The sequence below is a fragment of the Sciurus carolinensis genome, chromosome 1 (genome assembly GCF_902686445.1).
Source record: "Sciurus carolinensis chromosome 1, mSciCar1.2, whole genome shotgun sequence".
Lineage (NCBI taxonomy): Eukaryota > Metazoa > Chordata > Mammalia > Rodentia > Sciuridae > Sciurus > Sciurus carolinensis.
In genome coordinates, this window is record NC_062213.1 from 174,455,763 (window position 1) to 174,472,975 (window position 17,213).

Genomic DNA, 17,213 nt, shown 5'->3' on the forward strand with positions numbered 1-17,213 from the left:
AAAAAAAAAAACTTATCTTGTACAAATAGAGAAACAATATGTATCCCATTTGTTTACAATAAAAAAAAAGAAACAAAGGGAGATGACAAAAAACAAATAATAATTTAAAAGAAATAATAACTACAGATATCAGAAATTAAAAGTTAGGAATATTATTTAAAATAATATTGTTTTCATTTTGTGCTATTGAGTTTTAAAATTTAACTTAAAAGGACAATTTTTTAAAAAATGTAAATTAGCAAAATGGATACAAGGATAAATGGAAAACATGATGGTTTTACAGCCATTATAGAGACTATATCAGTTAAAAACCTTTGCACAAGGTGTACTCCTGTAATTCCAGAGACTAGGGAGGCTGAGGTAGGAGGATTGCAAGCTCGAGGTCCACCTAGGTAATTTAGCAACCCTGTCTCAAACTAAAATATAAAGAGAGCTGGGAATGTTGCTCAATGGTAAAGCACTCCTGGGCTCAATCCTTGGTACTGCAAAAGCGAAAAAAAAAAACAAAACAAAAAACTCTACATAAAGGAAGCAATAGACTCACACCCTTTTTTAAGTGAGTTCAACATCTTTCAGTCTTTTTTTTTTTAATTCATTTTTATTGTAAACAAATGGGATACATCTTGTTTCTCTGTTTGTACATGAAGTAGAGGCATACCATTTGTGTAATCATACATTTAACTAGGGTAATAGTTTTTGATTCATTCTGTTTTTTTTTTCTTCCCCCAACCCCTCCCAACCCTCCTGCCCCTCTTATCCCTCTACAGAGTCCCTCCTTCCTCCATTCTTGTCCCCTTCCCACCCCCTATATGTGTCATCATCCGCTTATCAGTGAGATCATTCGTCCTTTGGTTTTTTGAGATTGGCTTATCTCACTTAGCATGATATTCTCCAACTGCATCCATTTGCCTGCAAATGCCATAATTTCATTATTCTTTATGGCTGAGTAACATCTTTCAGTCGTAATCAAACTCATACAGCAAACAAAAGAGAAGAAATGCCCCCAAATCCATGTTAGGAGGTTAGTTGTTCCATGGGTACAAAGTTTTACTTATGCTTAAATGAATAAGTTCTAGAAATCTACCATATAACACAATGTCAATACATACCAATATGGTATTGTTTACTTAAAAATTTAACAGAATTCATCTCATATTAACTGTTCTTACCACAAAATAACAACAACAGCAAACAAACCAAAAAAGAAAACAAAAAAGGGATAAGAGGTACCTTTGAGATGAGTTGGAGATGTCTATAACCTTGATTATGGGTATAGTATCACAGATGTTTGCATATGTCCAAATTTGACGAATTGTACATTTTAAATATATGCAGTTTTTGTGTATCAAATATACCTCACTAAAGTTAGTTCTTTAAGTAATATAATAAAGGAAAATTGAAGGTCAGTCTCACTTATTAATTCAGATGCACATATTGTAAGCAAAGTTTTAGCAAAGCAAATCCAGCAACGTAAAATAAATAATGGACACATGTAAACTTTACATCAGAAATGAAGATTGGTTTGACATTCAAAACTTACTAAAGTAATTTAGCATATTAACAGATGTTGGGGGCTATGCCATGCGGACTACACCAAGATGGCGCCTGGCAACCAGCCAGAAGTTGTTTTGATCACGTGGGTGGTGAGGAAGTCAGTTAACATAGACACACACAAGTGCTTTATCATTGGCCGTATGCAAATAAGTCCACGCACACAATGCGTGCACATGTATTCCCAAGTGCTCCTGCTCCTGCCTGTTTGACCTTTACCGTGATTGGACAGCTAGCTCCTCGCCTGATCTTGGCATAACTATTGTTGGCCCTACCCTTTGCCTCCTGGAGGGAATATAAGCTGGCTCTCCTCGAGCGCCGGGGTTCTGGGTTCCTGAATCATCAATAAACTGCTTCAAATTCAAGAGTCTCGCTGCCCGTTTGTCTCCCGCGCCAAATTGACTCCGCTGGATGGCGTCAAACAGACTATCTGACCATTCAAATACATTAGAAAATACATTTGCTAAGAGTCAGTAATCATTTGTGAAATACTCAGGAGATGCAATAAATATAGGGGTTAAAATCATAATAGGGCTGGGGATATAGCTCAGTTGGTAGAGTGCTTGCCTTTACATGCACAAGGCTGTGGTTTCAATCCCTAGCACCACACACACACACACACACACAAACATAATAAATAAATGTGTTAGGTGTTCCCATTATTATTAGTTGTAGTAGCACTAAGACTACTACAGTATTAAGTAGTATTATATAGAATGGAAGGGAACTTCCTTAATCTGATAAGAGTATCTACAAAACAAATACAGCAAACATTACATTTAATGGCAAAACATTATTTAAAGCCAAGAACTATGGAAGATACTTGCTATTACTAGTTTTTTTTAAATTAATAATTTTAAAAGATAGAAGTAACCAGGTGCTACTCTAAGTACATATGTTAACTAATTTTTTTAAATTTATTTTTATTGTAAACAAATGGGATACATGTTGTTTCTGTTTGTACATGGAATAACAGCATACCATTTGCATAATCATACATTTACATAGGGTAATGATGTTTGATTCATTCCGTTATTTTTTCCTTTCCCCCACCCCTCCAACCTCTCTTTTCTCTCTATAGAGTCCCTCCGTCCTCCATTCTTGCCCCACTCCAACCCCCCATTATGTGTCATCATCCGCTTATCCGTGAGATCATTCGTCTTTTGGATTTTTGAGATTGGCTTATCTCACTTAACATGATATTCTCCAATTTCATCCATTTGCCTGCAAATGCCATAATTTTATTATTCTTTATAGCTGAGTAATATTCCACTGTATATATATATATACCACAGTTTCTTTATCCATTCATCAATTGAAGGGCATCTAGGTTGGTTTCACAGTCTGGCTATTGTGAATTGAGCAGCTATGAACATTGATGTGGCTGTATCTCTGTAGTGTGCTGATTTTAAGTCCTTTGGGTATAGGCCAAGGAGTGGGATAGCTGGGTCAAGTGGTAGGTCCATTCCATGTTTTCTGAGGAATCTCCACACTGCTTTCCAGAGTGACTGCACTAATTTGCAGCCCCACCAGCAATGTATGAGTGCACCTTTTTCCCCACATCCTCGCCAACACCTATTGTTGCTTATATTCTTGATAATCGCCATTCTAATTGGGGTGAGATGGAATCTTAGTGTAGTTTTGATTTGCATTTCTCTTATTACTAAAGATGGTGAACATTTTTTCATGTGTTTGTTGATTGCTTGTAGATCTTCTTCTGTGAAGTGTCTGTTCATATACTTAGTCCACTTGTTGATTGGGTTATTTGTATTCTTGGTGTAGAGTTTTTTGAGTTCTTTATATATTCTGGAAATTAGCGCTCTCTCTCTGAAGTATGAGTGGCAAAGATATTCTCCCACTCTGTAGGCTCTCTCTTCGCATTCCTGATAGTTTCCTTTGCTGAGAGAAAGCTATTTAGTTTGAATCTATCCCAGTTATTGATTCTTGCTTTTATTTCTTGTGCTATGGGAGTCCTGTTAAGGAAGTCCGATCCTAAGCCAACAAGGTAAAGATTTGGACCTACTTTTTCTTCTATAAGATGTAGGGTCTCTGGTCTGATTTCGAGCTCCTTGATCCACTGTGAGTTGATTTTTGTGCAGAGTGAGAGATAGGGGTTTAGTTTCATTCTGTTGCATATGGATTTCCAGTTTTCCCAGCACCATTTGTTGAAGAGGCTATCTTTTCTCCATTGCATATTTTTGGCACCTTTGTCTAGTATGAGAAAATTTTATTTATTTGGGTTTGTGTCCATGTCCTCTATTCTGTACCATTGATCTGCCTGTCTATTTTGGTGCCAATACCATACCGTTTTTGTTACTATTGCTTTGTAGTAGAGTTGAAGATCTGGTATTGCGATACCCCCTGCTTCACTCTTTCTGCTAAGGATTGCTTTAGCTATTCTGGGTTTCTTATTCTTCCAGATGAATTTCATGATTGCTTGCTCTATTTCTGTAAGGTACATCATTGGGATTTTAATTGGAATTGCATTGAATCTGTAGAGCACTTTTGGTAGTATGGCCATTTTGAGAATATTAATTCTTCCTATCCAAGAACATGGGAGATCTTTCCATCTTCTAAGGTCTTCCTCAATTTCTTTCTTCAATGTTTTGTAGTTTTCATTGTAGAGATCTTTTACCTCTTTGATTAGATTGATTCCCAAGTATTTTATTTTTTTTTAAGCTATTGCAAATGGGGTTGTTTTCCTCATTTCCCTTTCAGCTGTTTTGTCGCTTGTGTATAAAAATGCTTTAGATTTATGTGTCTTGATTTTATAGCCTGCTATTTTGCTGAATTCATTGATGAGGTCTAGAAGTTTTCTGGAGGAGGTTTTTGGATCCTCTAAATATAGAATCATGTCATCCACAAATAGTGACAGCTTAAGTTCCTCTTTTCCTACTTGTATCCCTTTAATTTCTTTAGTCTGCCTAATTGCTCTGGCTAGAGTTTTGAGGACAATGTTGAATAGAAGTGGTAAAAGAGGACATCCCTGTCTTGTTCCTGTTTTTAAAGGGAATGGTTTCAGTTTTTCTCCATTAACAACGATGCTGGCCGTGGGCTTAGCATAAATAGCCTTTACAATGTTCAGGTATGTTCCTACTATCCCTATTTTTTCTAGTGTTTTGAGCATGAAGGGTGTTGTATTTTGTCAAATGCTTTTTCTGCATCAATTGAAATAACCATATGATTCTTATCCTTAAGTCTATTGACATGATGGATTATGTTTATTGATTTATGAATGTTGAACCATCCTTGCATTCCAGGGATGAACCCCACTTGATCGTGGTGCATAATTTTCTTAATATGTTTTTGGATACGGTTTGCCAATATTTTGTTAAGGATCTTTGCATCTATATTCATCAAGGATATTGGTCTAAAATTTTCTTTCCTTGATGTGTCTTTTCCTGGTTTGAGTATAAGGGTGATATTAGCTTCATAGAATGAGTTTGGTAGGGTACCATCCTTTTATATTTCCTGGAATATTTTGAGAAATATTGGAATGAGTTCTTCTTTGAAGGTCTTGTAGAACTCAGCTGAGAATCCATCTGGTCCTGGGCTTTTCTTGGATGGTAAATTTTTAATGTCTTCTTCTATTTAATTGCTTGATATTGATCTGTTTAAATTGTGTATGTCCTCCTGGTTCAGTTTGGGAGGAGCATATGTCTCTAGAAATTTGTCAATGTCTTCGGTAGTTTCTATTTTGTTGGAATACAGATTTTCAAAGTAGTTTCTCATTATGTTCTGTATCTCAGTGGTGTCTGTCGTGATATTTCCTTTTGCATCATGTATTTTAGTAATTTGAATCTTCTCTCTCCTTCTCTTTGTTATTGTGGCTAAGGGTTTGTCTATTTTCTGTAGTGATATTTCCTTTTGCATCATGTATTTTAGTAATTTGAGTCTTCTCTCTCCTTCTCTTTGTTAGTGTGGCTAAGGGTTTGTCTATTTTGTTTACTTTCTCAAAGAACCAACTTTTTGTTTTGTCAATTTTTAAAATTGTTTCTTTTGTTTCAATTTCATTGATTTCAGCTCTGATTTTAATTATTTCCTGTCTTCTACTACTTGTGCTGTTATTCTGTTCTTCTTTTTCTAGGGCTTTGAGCTGTAATGTTAGGTCATTTAGTTGTTGACTTTTCATTCTTTTCTGGAATGCGCTCCATGCAATGAATTTTCCTCTTACTACCGCTTTCATAGTGTCCCAGAGATTTTGATATGTTGTATTGTTGTTCTCATTGACCTCTAAGAATTTTTTTTATGTCCTCCCTGATGTTTTTTGTTATCCATGTTTCATTCAATACATATTATTTAATCTCCAGGTGTTGGAGTAGTTTCTGTTTTTTATTTTGTCATTGATTTCTACTCTCAGTCCATTATGATCTGATAGAACACAAGGCAGTATCTCTATTTTTTTGCATTTCCTAAGGGCTGCTTTGTGGCATAACATATGGTCTATTTTCAAGAAGGTTCTATGTGCTGCTGAGAAGAAAGTGAAACCGCTCGTTGATGGATGGAATATTCTACATATGTCTATTAAGTCTAGGTTATTGATTGTGTTATTGAGTTCTATGGTTTCTTTGGTTGGATTTTGTTTGGAAGATCTATCTAGTGGTGACAGCAATGCGTTAAAGTCACCCAGAATTATTGTGTTGTGGTCTATGTGATTCCTGAAATTGAGAAGGATTTGTTTGATGTACAGGATGCACCATTGTTTGGGGCATAAATATTTACTATTATGTCTTCCTGATTTATGGTTCCCTTAAGCAGTATAAAATGTCTTTCTTTTTCCCTTCTGATTAACTTTGGCTTGAAGTACACTTTATCTGATATAAGGATGGAAACCACCGCTTTTTTACTGAGTGCATGTGCGTGGTAGGTTTTTTTTCCCATCCTTTCACCTTTAGTCTGTGGATGTCTTTTTCTATAAGATGAGTCTCTTGCAGGCAGCATATTGTTAGGTCTTTCTTTTTAATCCATTCTGCCAGTCTTGTCTTTTGATTGATGAGTTTAGGCCATTAACCTTCAGGGTTATTATTGAGATATGATTTGTATTCCCAGTCATTTGGCTTATTTTTGGTTTTTAAGTTGGCTTGGTTTCTCCTTTGAATGGTTTTTCTCTAAGGTAGTTCCTCCCTTTGCTGACCTACATTGTTGTTTTTCATTTCCTCCTCATGGAATATTTTGTTGAGAACATTCTGTAGTGCAGGGTTTCTATTTGTAAATTCTTTTAACTTTTATCATGGGAGGATTTTATTTCATCTTCAAATCTGAAGGTTAGTTTTGCTGGGTATAGGATTCTTGGTTGGCAAACATGTTCTTTCAGAGCTTGAAATACGTTTTTCCAGGCCCTTCTAGCTTTTAGAGTCTGGGTTGAGAAGTTGGCTGCTATCTGTATTGGTTTCCCCCTATATGTAATCTGATGCTTTTCTCTTGCGGCCTTCAAAATCCTATCTTTATTTTGAATGTTAGGCATTTTCATTATAATGTGCCTTGGTGTGGATCTGTTGTGATTTTGTGCATTTGGTGTTCTGTTAGCCTCTTGTATTTGATTTTCCATTTCATTCTTCAGGTTTGTGAAATTTTCTGATATTATTTCATTGAATAGGTTGTTCATTCCTTTGGTTTGTATCTCTGTGCCTTCCTCAATCCCAATAATTCTTAAATTTGGTCTTTTCATGATGTCCCATAGTTCTTGGAGATTCTGTTCATGATTTCTTACCATCTTCTCTGTTTGGGCAACTTTATTTTCAAGATTAAATATTTTGTCTTCATTGTCTGAGGTTCTGTCTTCCAAGTGGTCTAGTCTTTTGGTGATGCTTTCCATTGAGTTTTTTATTTGGTTTATTGTTTCCTTCATTTCAAGGATTTCCTTTTGGTTTTTTTTTTTTAATCTCTATCTCTTTGTTGAAATGATCTTTTGCTTCCTGCATTTGCTCTTTCAGCTTATTGGTATTATCATTCATTGCCTGCATTTGCTCTCTTATCTCATCCTTTGCTTTGCGAATCATCTTAATCATGTATAATCTGAAGTCCCTTTCTGACATTTCTTCTAACATACTGTCATTGGATTCTATTAATATAGAATCTAGATTTGTTTGGATCATTTTCTTCCCTTGTTTTTTCAAGTTGTTCATGTATCTTCCCCTCTAGCAGTGCAGATCTGGGGTATTGCAGATTTCCCCTATAGGCTTATAGTGGCCCTATAGGTTTCCAAAACCCTTTCTTTAAGGGGAGATCAATATTAGCAGTGCCCAAATCAGACACTATGCAATCCTACACCAAATAGCCCCTATGGGGACAATAACAAAATTGTCATAGTAAACAGAATGAGTTCAAATATTATCTTTGGTAAAACAAACAGATTTGCAATAAGGTCTGCAGTTTCTAATGGAGGACAAAGAGGATGCAGAGGGATGTAGAATGTGACTGTTAAAGGGATAAGAAAAGAATATACAGAAGTTCTAGAAAATAGAAAGGGTGAGAGTGTAATCAAAAGAAATTGGACATTAGCATGCAAAAAAGGGAGAAAGAGACTCTGAGGGTACAGGTAAACAAAAGGAAAAGAGAGCAAGAAAAGTAAAGAAATAAAAACTTAAATTTTTTAAAAAGGAGAAAAAAGAAAATCTACAGTATAACAGTCATATACTAATGAAACCTCCCAGTGTTCAGTAGCCTGATGCATGAGAGGTACCTGACAATGAGCTTTAAGTCTCCAGGCGTCTCAGGATGGGATTTGCTCCACCTAAAGTTCGGAGCTATGGCTTCCAGGATTATCCAAGATGGCCACTCTGGCTTCCAAATGTGTTGGCAAATGGGGAGCTGCAGCTCAGGGGTGGACGTGGTCAGTTGGAGGTCCTGGAGACAGGATGCAGTTGGTCTGGCAGGGGTCCTGGAGGTCCGGTGTGTTTGGTGTAGTTGTGGGATCTTGGAGGCTAGGTGCAATCAGTCGGTCTGGGATCCCAGTGATAGGGCGTAGTCAGTTGGTCTGGGGGTCCTGGCGGCAGGGAGCAGTCAGTCGATGTGAGGGCCCCAGAGGAAGGGAGTGATGGGTCGGGCTGAGGGATCCTGGAGACGGGGCTCAGTCAGTTCGGCCAGGGGTCCTACCAGGCCTGGCTGTTGTCTCAAAATGGCGGCAGCCACATGTAATCAAACCTGCAGGTGTTGTCACAGTGAACTTCCAGGCAACAGCAGGCAGCTGGTGCTCCACTGGCGGTCGGCGATCAGTTTCTAACTAATTTAATTCTTACAACAAACTACATGAATTACACATAGTTTGACTAGAAAAAATCTGAGTTACAAGAAAATTTAAGCAGTTTTCTCAAGGTTTCTGAGTAGTAAAGCCAGGTTTTGGACCTAGGTATTTGGCTCCAAAGTTTATGCATTCATTCTGACAGTATGCTACTCCTGTAATTAATCTCACAGTAGAGATCTTAGCCAGCAGTAAGACAAGAAAAGAAAATATACAGTAAAAGATTTGTAGACTGTCATGTGCAGTGATATGTTTATTCACATAAACTCTAGACAATTTTATCACATTAATAAGGGAGTTAAACAAGGTCATCTATAAAATCAGTATATTCAAGTGAATTTAATTTCTATATCTCAACAATAAGCATAAAATGCAATTCTTAAAAAGATAATGGCTGGGCACGGTAATCCCAGGGACTCAGGAGACTGAGGCAGGAGGATTGCAAGTTTGAGGCCAGCCTCAGCAACATAGTGAGGCCCTAAGAAACTTAGGAAGACCCTGTATAAAAAAAAAAAAAAAAAAAAAATATATATATATATATATATATATGTGTGTGTGTGTGTGTGTGCGCATGCGTGTGTGTGTGCATGCGCACGCATGCGCTCAGGATAAATTTAATAAAAGATACAAAATTCTTATGGATAAAATAAAACCTAAAATTTTTCTAGAATTTAATTTTATTAAATAAAAATATTCAATATTATAGAGATGCTAATTCTCTGCAAATTGTCCCACAGAGTTCTTGAAACTCTAATAAGAGCCTCACCTTCTGTTTGTGTATGTATATGCATGTATATGTGTGTGTGTGTGTGTGTGTGTAACTAAGCAGACTGATTCTAAAATCAGTATAGAGGAATCAACAGTGCCAGAAATAGTAGACAGTATTGAAGAACAAGATGGGAAAGTTAATCTACTCATTGTAAACACTTTATCAAAAAGCTGCAGTAATTAAAACAGTGAGGGAGGGATGAATAGACCAATGAAATTGAATGAGAATGAATTCCAGCCCAAAGTGAAATATAATATAGGAGGGAGCTGGCATTGCAGATCAGTGGAGAAATAAGAACTATTCAATATATGACAATTGGTTATATATATGGTGGTGGTAGGGAGAGATGGAATCTCTGTACCAATTGGTACACAAGAACTGATTTCTAATGATTTAAAGAATTAAATATGAAAAGCGATATTTTAACACTTTTAGGAGAAAATACAAGATATGGTGAAGGATGAGTTTCTATTTTTTTTTTTTTCCTTTTGGTACTGGGGATTGAACCCAGAGGTGCTTTACCACTGAGTCACATCCTCAGACCATTTTATTTTTTATTTTGAGACAGGGTCTCACTAAGTTGCTTAGGGCCTTGCTAAGTTGCTGAGAAGTTTCTTAAACACACTTCAACAGTGCAAAATAGGGCTATGGTGAAGTAGGTCAGTGGTAGAGCATTTGCCTGGCATGTGACTGTCCAGGGTTCAATTCCCAGTATCACAAAAATAAATGAATAGGAGAAACATAAATAAATGATTTTAATAAATTGGTAAAACTGTAAACTCTTGTTTATCAAAAGAGACAATAAATAAAACCACATGAGGAGAAAATATTGACAACACATATGATTAAAAAAAAAAATTCTTGCCAGGCATGATAATCCCAGTGATCTAGGAGGTAGAGGCAAGAGGATGGCAAGTTTGAGGCCAACCTCAGCAATTTAGCAAAACTCTCAGCAATTTAGTGAGACCCTATCTCAAAATATAAAATAAAAAGGACAGGGAATGTGGCTCAGTAGTAAAGTGTTCCTGGGTTCAATCCCTAGTAACTCCCCCTGCAAAAAATCCTTCTACAAATCAATTAAAAAATAAATTTAAAAAAATGGGTAAAAGTCATGAGTAGTCATTTTAAAGAAAAAGATACTCAATTGGCCTATATTTTTGCAAGCAACCATAACAAAATACCATAGACTAGGTGATTTAAATAGCAGAAATTGATTCCTCCCAGTTCTGGAGGTTGGGAAGTTCATGATTAAGGAGCCAACAACGTAGATTTCATGTTGTTTTTTAGTACTGGGAACTGAACACAGGGACACTTTACCTCTGAGCCACATCCCCGGTTCTTTTTATTTTTAATCTTGAGTAAGTTCTCCCTAAACTGCTTAGAACCTTACTAAATTGCAGAGGCTAGCCTCAAAGTTGCAATCTTCCTGCCTCAGGCTCCCAAATTGCTGGAATCACAGACATGCGCCACCACACTCACCAAGGTAGATTTCATTCTGAGACCTCTTCTCTTGGCTTGTAGGCAGTTACCATTTCACTGTGTGTTCACATGACCTCCTATATGTATTTGTGGGTGTGAGAGAGCTCTCTATGGTCTTATAAGGGTACTAAATTCATTGTGAGGGTCCCACTCTCAGCCCCATTTAACCCTGTTTGACTCCCAAAGGCCCCATCTCCAAATACTATTGCACTGGGGCTAGGGCTTCACCATGTGAATCAGAGAGAGGCCACAATTCAGTCTGTAACACCCTATAAACATCTTTTTACAACTTAATCTCATTAATAATTAGGGAATGCAAATTGAAATAAACATGAAATACCATTTTACACCTACCAGATTATATAATATTGAAACATCTAACAATATTAAATGTTGTCAAGGATGCAAAGCAAAGGAACTCTATTTACTGCTGATGGGAATGTAGATTGGAGAGTTTGGAAAAGAAGTATTTTCTAGTGAGATAAAAGATGCACAGAAAAAAAAAAAAAAGATGCACAGATCCTATGTTGTAGCAATTCTCTTTCTAGGCATACACCCAGAAATAGAGTTTTTCAAATCGGCGAGTCCAACCCAATAGTAAGTAAAAGTAAAATAGTAATAGTGAAATTAATTTTCGTGGTGCTGAGGCTTAATTTTTTTGAAAAGTAAAATCATGACTCTCAAATATAAAATAAACAAATAGCAAATATTTTGTTTATCCCCTTAAGAGGAGAGCCAGCAGCATGTTACAGGAATGTTGTATGAATTTACTAAAAATCAGAAATGTTGAAATGGATCTGTAAAGAGGAGCAAAAGCATCTTAATATTGATAATGGAGATAAGATCATACCTGAGATAAGATCTTACTGGAGATTGAGTTGTGTTCATAGTTCTAGTGTCTTCAAATGAGAGGATTTCAAGCAAGACATAGGACTTGGTGAAGGTATACCAAAGTTTATTAGAAGAGAAAGAAGAAGGGGATGGAGGAAACACTTCTCAAGAGAGAGTGTGTCCTCTCAGAGAGGAGAGCAACAATTGACTTCTGTATCCCAGCTTTTATTTGGTAGGAAGGAGATTGTTAGAAGGTCCCACCTCTTGGCTCTAGATTGATAGAGTAGATTAACTAACAACAAGGGCATGTCTTGGTCATCTTGGCCTGGCTGACCAGTCTTAACTGGAACTGGTTTTACAGAATTTATGATTGGTGGCTCCAGACTTAATCACCCTGCTTTCCTAGGTCTGGAAATCTCTGGTCTATGTTGTTTGTGTAGGATCTTGTTAAAGATGTCTTAGTGATTAATCCATCTGAGCAAACATTTTTGCCTTCCCTAAATTTATCTATGTTCCTCCTGTTGTAAGAGGAATATTTTATAGGGCCTGGATCAGACAAGGGTCCTGAAATACCTATTTTGCCAGACCTTCCGAGAAAGGGCTGTTGATGAACTGATTTGCTCTGTACTATGTATTTTCTGAAACTCCTGACTAGCTGCTCATGTCTGCTACTTAACAATAAAAAAAAAAGTAATGTTGTTTTATGAGTTACTTTAAATACTCTCGGTTTTCTTATAAATCAGCTTAGTCACTAGAATATCAGGGGTCCCTAGGGATTCAAATCCTTCTAGTCTCTGCTAGATAATGCCCAGTCTAACGCTGAATGGGCACTCGGTAATCTCCTTTGCTTTTTTCCAAGTCCTCAACATTTCCTATAATTTTGGTAACGAAATAGAAGAAATTTAGTGCATAGCGGGTAGTAAGTGTAAAGATAGTTTTATGAAAATTTTGTTTGTATTGGATTTGATATAAATCGGCTTTGTTCACCATGGGCTGGGATTTTAAAAAGTTTGAAAGTCACTAATATGACAGATTATGAGGTTCAACAGTGAAAAAGAACTAGGCGTTCCAAGTTCTCCCTTCCCTCAAGTAGGTATTCTTTCAGTGCTGGGCGCAGTCAAGCAGAGGCTCATAAAATGATCTGAGGCTGGTAGAGAGGCACAATTTCTATCTGGCAACACTGAAGTCTGCGTTCTGATTGGGACGCCACAGGAATCCAGAGCGTGGTCGGAATGGAAAGGGCGAACGGTCCCGCCCCAGCCAGCAGCAGCGCAGGCTGGCAACCCCGCCGCGCGCCCGGCGGGAGGCGAGCCCAGGCCCAGGGCCACGGCAGAGGGCTCTGCGCGAGCGGAAGAGCCTGGCGCACGCGCAGAGAAAAGCCAGACCCGCTGAGCTCCGCAGACACTTTACCCCGCCTGGCTTGTCTTCCAGCCCTCTGGGGACCGCACCACCCCGTCACCCCGCCGGGTTTCCCCCGCCCTCTCCGCGCCTGTGCGGGTCACGACTGCGCGCGCAGGGCCTGAGCGGGCGCCGGCGGGAAGGGGAAGCGGCGGGTAAGAAGGGCCTGCGTCCGGGATGCGTCTGTGATGGGCCTGGGAACTTCCTCTTCTGCTGTGTCGGGCTGTGTCCGGCTCTGGGGACTCGGGAGGAGTAGATGGAGAGGAGCTCTGGAACTGGTTTCTCCTCTCCTGTCCTGCCGCCACAGGCGTACGTCTGGCAGTATTTTCGCCCTCACTGGAGCGTCCTCTTATCTGGAAAGCTGCGGCCTCTGCTCTCCCGGCTCCACTCGAGAAAACGAGGGCCGTGTCCCCGGCTGCCCTGCTGTCCCCTCAGTTGTCTGAGATCCCTTCCTTGCCCTTTCGGTAGCTCCGGATTGCTTATCCACCTTTAGTGTTGCAGGAGCTTATGGGTAGTTCTACAGGTCCAGCCCTCAAACCAAGAACAAAGAACCTCAGTTTTGTTTTTCTGGTTTTATTTCTCTCTCTCTCTCTCTCTCTCTCTCTCCCTCTCCCCTTCTCCCCCTCCCCTCTCCCCCTCTCCTCTTCCTTTCTCCCTCCCCTCCCCCTCTCTCCCTCCCTCCACCTTCTTCTCCGACGGTCGTCCAGAATTCTTTCTGACACCGTTTGCTGAAGCAGCTTCCAGATACTCTCAACAGTGCATCCAAGGCCAGTAAACAGGTCTTCTTTAGTTTTTCCGATTGTGTCCACTTCCTAATCTGCCTTTCAAGTTTGGGTCACTTGAGGCATGTTCTTACACCCCTCTGCAATGTCCCAGGATCCTGCTCTTTTCATTTGGAAATATGATCACTCCGCCTGCCAGTGAGGTACTCCACTGACTGTACCAGCAGTTACTCAGAAGAGTAGTAACATACTAGGATTTCTGCTGTCTGCTACCAGAGTGGGTTATTCAGCAAACTCTTTCTGGTAGCAGGAGGCAACATTTTAGCTCAGTGACTGTGCTTGATGCCTTGAAGTAGGGGACAGAGGGGTTCCCCTGTAACTGTACCACTGGAGTCCAAAAGCTACTGACAGGGAGAAATCTAAAGCCAGAGAAAAGTCTGACAACCTTGTCATGTTTAATAATATCTGCTAGTTGAATATCTAGGAAGGGACAAATACAATGTGTTTATATGCTAGTTAAATGTAGATGCTGATGTGAAGTCTTAGTAGCTACCTTAGTACCTCTCAGATTTCTCAATAAGTTAATTCCTAGATAGTCATGATAATCAGCTTAGTTATTTTGACTTTGATAAATTTGACTAGATGCTATAAATGTAACCATTTTATCTAATGTCAGCCCATATCATTTCTTTAAATCTTATTACCAATTCTCCTTGATACCTAAATCACAAAACCTTAGTCATTTTAGGTTTCCTCTGTGCTTTCTTTCCATATCTCTTATATTATAGGATATTATGACTTCTTTATTCAAAAAGTAACTTGAATTTATCCCTCTGGCTCTCATTTCTGAAGCTCAAATACCATTTATTAGGACTTTGTTATCCCCTAGATCATGCCTCTGAAAAACCAAACAGTTCTGAAATATGGCTGTTATCATGTTTGCTCTTGTTAAACCTATAAAAACTCAGGTCCAAATTTCTATGCTTCAGTTTCAAGGCCCTTTCTCTATAACCTGTGCTAATAAATTCTGTGTCCTGTGATGTGGTGGGAAAAGACCTGGATTCAGATACTCAGACAGTCATTATACTAAAACTGTATCCTGGGGGAAACTTTGAGCTTCATAAAGTTTCCTCCTCTCTCATCTTAGATAGGATTATCTTTTTTTCTCACCTCTTAATTATTGTGAGAATTGTAATTAGTATGTAAAGAAGCTAACAGTAACCAAAAACCAACCTAAGTTATTATTTCTCATTCATTTGACAAACATTTGAAAAGCTAATATATATGTTGAGATAGGTACTAGAGCTATGAAAGGTGATCATTCCCTACCCTTAAGGAACTGTCTTTCAAGAAACTTTGTGTGTGTGTGTGTGTGTGTGTGTGTGTGTGTGTTGGTATTAGAATGGTAGGGTGTCTGACAAGGTAGAGTGAGACATGGGCTGTAAAACAGGTGTAAACTTAAGGTGATCACCAAACTCAGAGGGGAGAGGGACAGGGAAGTCTTCGGGTAGAAAGTTATGTATGAACGGGGGCTAGGTTACAACAAAGATCAAGAAGGGCTTTGTGTGTTAAGGGAAACATTCAAATTGAAGAATTTTAAATAGACATTTGAACTGATCACAATTGATTTTTGAAAGTTCATTCTGGCTGTGATGTGTTCTTCCTTACTGTAGTGTGCAAAAACTTTCTGCCATTGTGCCTTATTTTCTTTACCCAGAGGGGCATATGACCTCTTTGCATACTTTAATGCTGTTTATCTTTTAATATACAATTTAGGTCCCATTTCTTCTGTGAGATACCCCCTGGTTGTTTTAGCCCCCATGATTTATTCCCTTCTCTGAAACCATATTGGAAGTAGTACTGTACAATTTAGTCCTATTTGTTTTGTGTGTAGTTTATGTTGCTAAATAAATTGTAAGCATAAGGAAGGTTAAATACATAAACATGTTTTTGGATCTCTTTGTATTTTGTTTTTCAGGGTAAGAGAAGACTATGGGCAATAGTTCTTTTAATTAATCTGTGATCATCATGGCCAATGAAGGCCATTCCAAGGCTGGTGATAATCCATTTGCTTCAGATAAACATGCTCAACTCATCTTGGCCCAGATCAATAAAATGAGAAATGGACAGCATTTTTGCGACGTGCAATTGCAAGTTGGGAAGGAGACTTTTAATGTTCATCGACTAATTTTGGCTGCTAGTAGTCCATATTTTGCAGCTTTGTTCACTGGAGGAATGAGAGAGTCCTCAAAAGATGTGGTACAGATTCTAGGAATTGAAGCTGGAATCTTTCAACTACTTTTAGATTTCATTTACACAGGTATGTTACATGAGCCTGTTACTTTGAGTGAAGAATGATGCAATCACTCACACTGTGGTGGGAACAAAAGTAGATCTAACTTAATATGGAAGGTAACTTAGTAAAGATGTTAGTAAACTTTAAAAAGTTCTTTTTTTTCTTTTTTTTTTTTTTTTTTGAGATGCGGTCTCTTCTTGAGTATTGAGGACCACAGGTACACATCATGTCCAGCAAAAATTCTTTTCTTTTGACTCAGTGCTCCTTTCCTAGGAGTCCTAAGGAATTGACTAATGATACAGGCAAATATCTGTGAACCACATTTTTTTTGTGAACCACAATTTTATTGTAACATTATATATAGTAATATACAATTGGACCCAAGGTAATTGTCCCTCAGTGGGTTATACAGTTAAATAAATCATGGTGTGTGTGTGTGTGTGTGTGTATGTGTGTATGTGAAATGGAATATTTCTTTTTATTGGGGGGTGGGTACCAGGGATTGAATTTAGGGGCACTCAGCCACTGAGCCACCTCCCCAGCCCTGTTTTGCATTTTATTTAGAGACAGGGTCTCATTGAGTTGCTTAGCACCTCACCATTGCTGAGACTGACTTTGAACTCACATTTCTCCTGTCTCAGCCTCCTGAGCTGCTGGGATTATAGGCATGTGCCACCACACCCTGCTATTTCTTAGAAATTTCAGATAATTTTTTAAAATATGGTCTTATGGGAGAAAGTTTATAATATACTAAAGCAAAAAAATCAGAATATAAATGCAACCCAAGTTTTGCAAAAAAACAAAAAGTTACTTGTGTATTTGTGCATGAGAAAGAGATTAGAATGTTAATAGTGTTTATCAACAGGTGGTTGAATATGCAAGATTATTTTACCCTTTTCCCTCAAATTGTTTATAATCAGCATGCAT

The 17,213-nt window shown here is 38.2% G+C and overlaps 1 protein-coding gene across 7 annotated transcripts in view; it reads left to right on the forward strand.

Moving 5' to 3' along the window:
* The first annotated feature begins 13,184 nt into the window (after positions 1–13,184).
* Positions 13,185–17,213, forward strand: part of Ipp (intracisternal A particle-promoted polypeptide) — a 42,864-nt gene continuing 38,835 nt past the window's right edge. For 2 of the 7 annotated variants that reach the window (XM_047524634.1, XM_047524659.1), the window contains exons 1-2: positions 13,185–13,423; positions 15,969–16,310. In XM_047524634.1, the coding sequence (XP_047380590.1) occupies positions 16,019–16,310 (292 nt within the window). In that variant the 5' untranslated portion in view covers positions 13,185–13,423; positions 15,969–16,018. Of the gene's footprint in view, positions 13,424–13,464; positions 13,578–14,098; positions 14,194–15,968; positions 16,311–17,213 lie in introns of those variants that run through there. The other 5 variants (XM_047524653.1, XM_047524642.1, XM_047524604.1 and 2 more) reach the window with 4 other exon arrangements.